This window comes from Adiantum capillus-veneris, chromosome 10, assembly GCF_014529385.1.
Source record: "Adiantum capillus-veneris isolate H3 chromosome 10, ASM1452938v2, whole genome shotgun sequence".
NCBI lineage: Eukaryota > Viridiplantae > Streptophyta > Polypodiopsida > Polypodiales > Pteridaceae > Adiantum > Adiantum capillus-veneris.
The window spans coordinates 158,503,886-158,510,616 of record NC_140940.1 but is presented as its reverse complement, the minus strand read 5'-3'; the positions used below and the strand labels follow the sequence as shown (position 1 = coordinate 158,510,616).

Genomic DNA, 6,731 nt, shown 5'->3' with positions numbered 1-6,731 from the left:
TCTGATTGGGGGTGTCATTGTCCTTTCTTTTTTTGTGTGTGTGTGTGGGGGGGGTGTCTATCCCCTTGTTGGCGATATGCACTATCACAGCCATTCGGCTTAGCTCCCATTTCCTTCGATGTGAGACATGGCGCTCAACAATGAAGAAGAGTCAAATTGACTGTCACATTATGCTCAAGTTCGAGAGTTTGAGTACCACACACTACTAGAGTGCTCAACTTTCGGTCACATCCGAACTTGCTTCTCTCACATTTTCAGCCATGACTTAGACCTACACACTTTCCTCTCCCAGCCACAGTGTGGGCTCTCCATTGCGACTCTCATCACCACAATTTTGGAGCATCGAGAGTCACTCATCAACCATACACATACTACATCATATGTAGCTTTGATCCCATAGGTCATATTTGACCTTTGAGGAAGATAATAAAATCTCTCTCTCTCTCTCTCTCTCTCTCTCTCTCTCTAGAGAAGCGACACTCAATCAAATGATACGTTCGCACCCACTTGGGAGGAGACTAACATTCGCATCTTAAAACAAATCAGAGCCATTATTGGGCGCCAGAAAAGGAAGATGCCAAGGCATACCTACATCTTGCAATATACATCTTACCATGAGAGGATACCCAAAGAGAGAGATATCCAATGACATTATGTATAGTTTGGACTATGATGTAGCTTTCAAATAGGCAACTCTTCAACCGCTTTAGCCTCTTCGATCTGGAGTGGATTTCAACGGGAACTTAAAGAGCATAAAGTGTTTGCTTGGATGAAAACAATGACGCTTATTTTCTCTATCGTTGTCTATTTTACACATAGGTACAAGCCAAGAAAACAACACCCACAAAAGACCTTTAGAAAGGGTGGTTCAAGGCTTCCACTACAAAAGGATGGTGAGGATTTTGCCGACAGGGATGAAGCCAAGGATTGGAAAGCGCCAATTGCATTTGGCACATTGCATGCATTCATGGGCATTTTTAAAAGACTATTGAAGCTCCACATTGACATTAGATGAGAGATACATTTTTGTTGTATTTAACGGTTGGCCCCATAGGTCACTTTGGTCCCTTTGACACGTTAATATACTCGCTCTCTTTCTCTCTCTCTCTCTCTCTCACCCCATTATGCCAATCCGCTCTTGAATACTAGGTCTTCAGTGCGGATAGATCTTTGAGGTCTATTGGCATTGTTCCTACGATGTTAAAAACTTCTCCTCTCTCTCTCTCTCTCTCTCTCTCTCTCTCTCTCTTCCTTCCCAACTCAAAATCCAAATTTCCTCCTGAATACCAGGTCCCGAGTGCGATGGACCTTTGAGGTCTATTGGCATTTCTCCCTTTGTCTCCCTCCCCACACACACTCTCGAAAACACATCAAAACCCCACAAATGAGAAAAAAGAAAACCGCGAATATGTGCGAACATGAAACAATAATCTATATACATATTAAACACAAAATTGTACTAAGAAGTCCCCCTTTTGTTGTTATATTCATGTAGGCCTATACTTAAGCCATCACTAGCTGTCAACATCTACCCTTTGTAACAGTATTTTGAGTTCAGCCTCTCCTCAGCTACCCTCTGTCGCTGGCAACTAGGTTCTTGCTGACACAACTTAAGCCTCCAACAACAATCACCATTGAGATAGCTACAAAATCAAGATTCCCTCAACTTCATAAGGTGTCCTGAAGAGGTAGATTGCTACTCAAAAACCAGCTCTCGTAATTGTAGAGCATTGTATGGTGCATGACCATCAACGTCATTGTTGAAATAAGCATAGACATCGTGCCCTCTCTCTAGCTGATTCCTTATCCACATGGCATGAGCTTGCAGTTGATCATGATTGTAGCGGTTCCGATAGTCATGACCGTGAAAGCGAATGTATACCCAATCTGCTGTCAAGACCTTCATCAAGGGGCACAAAATGACTTAGTAAGGTGAGATCTTCCCTGCACTATTTTTATGTCCAAGAAAGAGGTGAACCTTGGGATGGACACAAGGGATGTCTTTGTGGTCATGGATACACAATGAAATTTTATAGGTTCGAAGGAGCGTGTAGACTTCATTGCACAACCAACTTGTGTCTCTAAATTCGAGTGCCCACCGATACTCTTGTGGCAGCCTTTCCAAAAAGTTCCGCAATCGATCCACATCCAAATTGAAGTTGGGAGGAAGCTGCATTTGCAATACAGCAGCAGGAAAGTCAAAAGCACACAACACAAAATCCCTACTGCTTCCAACCACTAGTCTATCTCAAAAGAAAGGGAATCATGGGTAACTCTTGATTAGAGAGTGGTAATGCCTGGACAAGGATTGGCCCAGTTAAATGTTTTCCAAGGTGAGCTGCACGGTCCATAAACAGCGAGATTGGCCCTTCCGGATCCTTCAACCTCTTCATGTGAGTTCCAAACCTATAGTTCAACAAGTCAGAAAACCGCCATTCAGAAAAATCTTGAAAAAATACATTGGTAAATAGCTAAATGTGTGAAAAAATAGCTCAATAGGTAAATAAGTACACATACATACATACACTTTGCTAAATAAAAAAAAAAAAGGTAAATACACAGGTAAATAGCTAAATATATAAAAGAAGATCAATAGGTAAATAATTGTATGCATACATGCATACACTTGACTAATTCAAAATAACCAAGGGAATGTAAACAAAAAAATACACATATGCCTCTTGCTCATGCATGCTCAAATATCCCAATATATGATGACACATTTTGAGAAATTTTTCTCCCAAAAAGCCTCACACACTTTTTCATAAACATAATGCATGCTTTAGAAAAAAGGATGTGATACCTGCTGAACTTCAGAGCATAGCAAAACCCACTAGGAGCTTGCAATCTCCATGCATCCATAACATACACTGTTGGCAGGCGATAGAACGAGTTGTTGATCTCCACTGTGTCAAATAATCTTGTATACAAGGAAAACCATTTTTTCGGGGGGACGTCATTGGGGTAGATAATGCCCTTCCAGTGTTTGTACACGTATCCTGATGTTCCCACCCTGAGAGTACCCCATCCAGCCCTTCGAAGGGATTCAGGTAGACTCCAAGGTGTATTTGTGCCCTTCACCACTGTTAAGGCCAGAGATGGCTGCTTCTCTACAAGCTCTTTGTCATTAGCTTGCCTCTGCTTTCTTACATTAGCTGCGAAACATGGAACCTCTATTGGGAAACTTGAACGCAAAGCAGGACTTTAAACAAACAAGCATCTAATGGACAGAAAACAGGAGCGTATATCACTATCACATAATCAATAATGAATGAGAGAGAGAGAGAGAGAGAGAGAGAGAGAGAGAGAAATGAAATGTTATATTAACGTCTTCAGAAGGCCAGAGTGACCTATGAGACCAAACTGATACAAAAGTGGTGAATCTGTTACAATGTCTGGGTACCTTAGTACTAAAGTACTAAGTGTGAAAAGTGTGAAAATAAATGCGAACAAAACTAAATACAAAGTATTAGATAAACTTCTTAGGAGCATTCTGGGTGTCTGGCTAGAATGCTTCTAATCCTTTGTTGTAGTCTCCTCCGGTGAAGTGTGCTTCTGCATTTTGGTCGTGGTCGTCTCGATTTCCTAAGCTCAATCGCCCTGTCAATGAGGGTGCCTTTGGTATGAATGTGGGTACTCCTTTGTGCTCGCTGCTGGCCTCTTGCTTCTCCTTTCATTCCTGCTTCTCTTGATCCGAAGAAATCTGTGATCTGCCTCTGAGGCTGTAGTGCTCTTTGTCTTCTCATTAGATTATCCCTGTGCCGATGTAGTTCCAGTAGGTACAGGCCTAAGCATCTTTGATCCTGGTATTGCATGACTCTATCTAGAGGTCCAAAGCCTTCTTTAAATAGGCAATGGAAACGCCCACGTATCTCATAGTATATGGTGCAATGGCATATGTAGTGTAATTCTGTCTCCGGCTCCATTCCGCATAACTTGCAAATTCTGCTCTCAGGTGGGATTCCCCTAAATCTGCCAAATTCAATTTCCAGCTGGTGTGAGGATGTACGAATCTGACCAATAGCAAATCTCAAACCATGAGACAGGTGGGCATCCATGTAGCTCGAGCGAATCACAAAACCATCTTCGGATAGTTGTAGGAAGTTTTCTTTGTAGTCGGCCATCTTCGTGCCCAATTCTTGTGTAGGGCTACCCATGTCCTCTTAGTGTCCAACTGTATAAGATCCTGGCGGATGATTTTATTAATCTCTGTTCGTGTGATTGCCAGTGATGGAGCCTCAAGAGAGTATTGGAAGGGGGGTAATCTTTCCATACTAAACCCGTGTCTCTGAAACCACGAGGACAGTTGCGCATACCAGCATGATGTATCTCTTTTCATTGCTAATTGTCGAGAGGATTCGAGGGCCAATCTAGTATATCGGCAATTATTTGTATCCCACAAACCATGTATAAAGGACACTGATCTGGTAAGAGCTTCAATTTCTATCGGAGGGGCAGCTAGTTCCGCTCGGGTAATCGCGTGTGGTACGGAGGCCTTGGCTCTAATCATTCAGGAAATCATAGATACCAAAGGTCTCTCCATTGACTTCCAATTATCGTGATCCACAGATGGTCCCCAAATCTAGACCCCTTAAAGCATAGCCGAAGCCACCACAGTATCAAAGAGCCAAAGTTTTGTTCGTGGTTCCTGAAACTGCACTTGAGAACACATCCTCTCCAACCCTCCCAAGGCCGCAGAGGCTCTGGACAATCTAGCATCCGCTGCTTTCTTAAGAGTAAACTTCGGTCCTATAAATACCACACCAAGGTATGTGTATGCATCTGTGTACTCTACTGTATCCTGGCCATATGCAAATGTAGGTGCCGATCTCCTAACTCAATGCAGTGTGGTGTTAAACACCATAACTTTGGTTTTACCCAAATTTACCGACAGTCCGCTGTCCTCTGCGAATTTATGTAATGCATCTAATTGCCTCTGCATTCCATCTGGTGATTCTGCTATCAATACAATATCATCTGCATACAACAACAAAGGGATCCATGACCCTGCAAGTTGAGCACCTATGTCACCCTCTCTATCAATGTAATCTGATACCTCATCTATGTACATACCAAATAAAGTAGGGGACAGTGGGCATCCCTGCTTTACTCCAATGGTGGAATGAACAATGTCGGAATCCCCTTTTGGAGTACGTACATAACCAGGTACTGACCCGTATAAGGCCATGATCCCCCAGATAATCTCTTTGGGGACCCCTAACTCTTGCATTCTGCGCATCAATCTGGCCCTTGGTACTGTATCAAAAGCTTTCCGAAAATCCACAAAGCAACAATACATCCTTTTCCCGCTTGCTCTTCCTTCCTCAATAATGGCTCTGAGCGTAAGAATATGATCTAAAGTGAAATAACCCCTCCTGAATCCAGCTTGTCCTGTTGCCCTTATGCCCTCATTCTCTGCCCATCTACTCAATTTTTGTTCCAGAATGGATGCGTACAGTCGGGTTAGTGTGTGACCCACCATAATGGTACGGTAGTTCCCGGGTATCATAGGATCCCCTGACTTGAAAATAGGTACGATAGTAGATAATTTCTAAGATTCAGGTAATCCTTCACACATGACCCGATTAAACAGACGAGCAAGGACTTCTGAAAGTAGATCCCTTGCATGGATCAGAGAGAGATGAAATGTTATATTAAACATCTTCAAAAGGCCAAAATGACCTATGAGACCAAAAACTACATCCCAATAGAATATGATACTCTATCTAGAAAGCTACGAAAATAGAAAATCAACGTAAAAATTAAAATCTAGGTCTAGCATACATTGATGGGTAGGTGGGAGGGCTAACAGAGTAAACATGGTGAACAGGGTAGGGGAGATGAGAGCTAGAGGCTATCATATACATAAGTACATCAAGACATGGGAGGAGTGGGGGAATAGGGGGTAGAGGCCCAGGTGTTCATCTCAAGAGATCAAGCAGCGGTCTCTGTCGTAGGGATCAATGTCCCCGATGTTGAGAAGCTTGACAGGTCGTGCTCAATGTCGATCGATGACGATCTTGATCCGCCTATGTATGCGTCTCTAGTGATGTGAGGACTCTCGTAGCCTGGGGCCTCTTGCTCGTCCTAGCTGGACAGCTCTATCAAGTGATGTTCCCTATCTAGCAGGTAGTGTCTACTCTCTGTTGTGCTGCTGTTGAGCAGGGGCTCTAAAGAAATCCGTGATTTGTCTGTGTACTCCCTCTCTTAGTGGGGTGCCCACCTCTGAAGAGAGTCTCTTTGAATCTGTGTATCTCTAAGAGGTGCAGTCCTAGACATCTCTGGTAACAGTAATCCATGACCCTGGCCAATGATCTAAAGCCCTCTCTCAATAGGCAGTGGAAGTGTCCTCTAATCTCATTATAGGCGGTACATTGACATATGTAGTGCTCCTCAGTCTCTGGTTCATGTTGGCATACCTAACAAATTCTCTCCTCTGGTGGTACTCTCTTGTATCTCTATCTCGAGTTGGTGCGAAGATGTGCAGATCTAGCCATTGGCAGAGCTTAGGCCGTGTGATAAGTGTGTCCATGTGGCTTGGTCGTACTATGAAACCATCATCTGTAGTATGAAGAAAATGTTCCCGGTAGAAATCCATCTTCGTCCCTAGCACTTGTGAACTCTAGCCATGTCCTCAGAGAGAGAGAGAGAGAGAGAGAGAGAGAGAGAGAGAGAGAGATGAATGAAATGATATATTAACGTCTTCAAAAGGCCAAAGTGACCTATGAGAC

At 43.2% G+C, this 6,731-nt stretch overlaps 1 protein-coding gene across 1 annotated transcript; it reads right to left on the bottom strand.

Moving 5' to 3' along the window:
- Positions 1-1,472: 1,472 nt before the first annotated feature.
- Positions 1,473-6,279, bottom strand: LOC147449944 (uncharacterized). Its single transcript, XM_086521652.1, has 5 exons — positions 6,224-6,279; positions 2,804-3,202; positions 2,298-2,406; positions 1,979-2,170; positions 1,473-1,900 (listed from the first exon to the last, which is right to left on the bottom strand). The coding sequence occupies exons 1-5, from the start codon at positions 6,277-6,279 to the stop codon at positions 1,697-1,699; spliced, it is 960 nt and encodes a 319-aa protein (XP_086377778.1). The 3' UTR covers positions 1,473-1,696.
- Between the last annotated feature and the right edge of the window lie 452 nt (positions 6,280-6,731).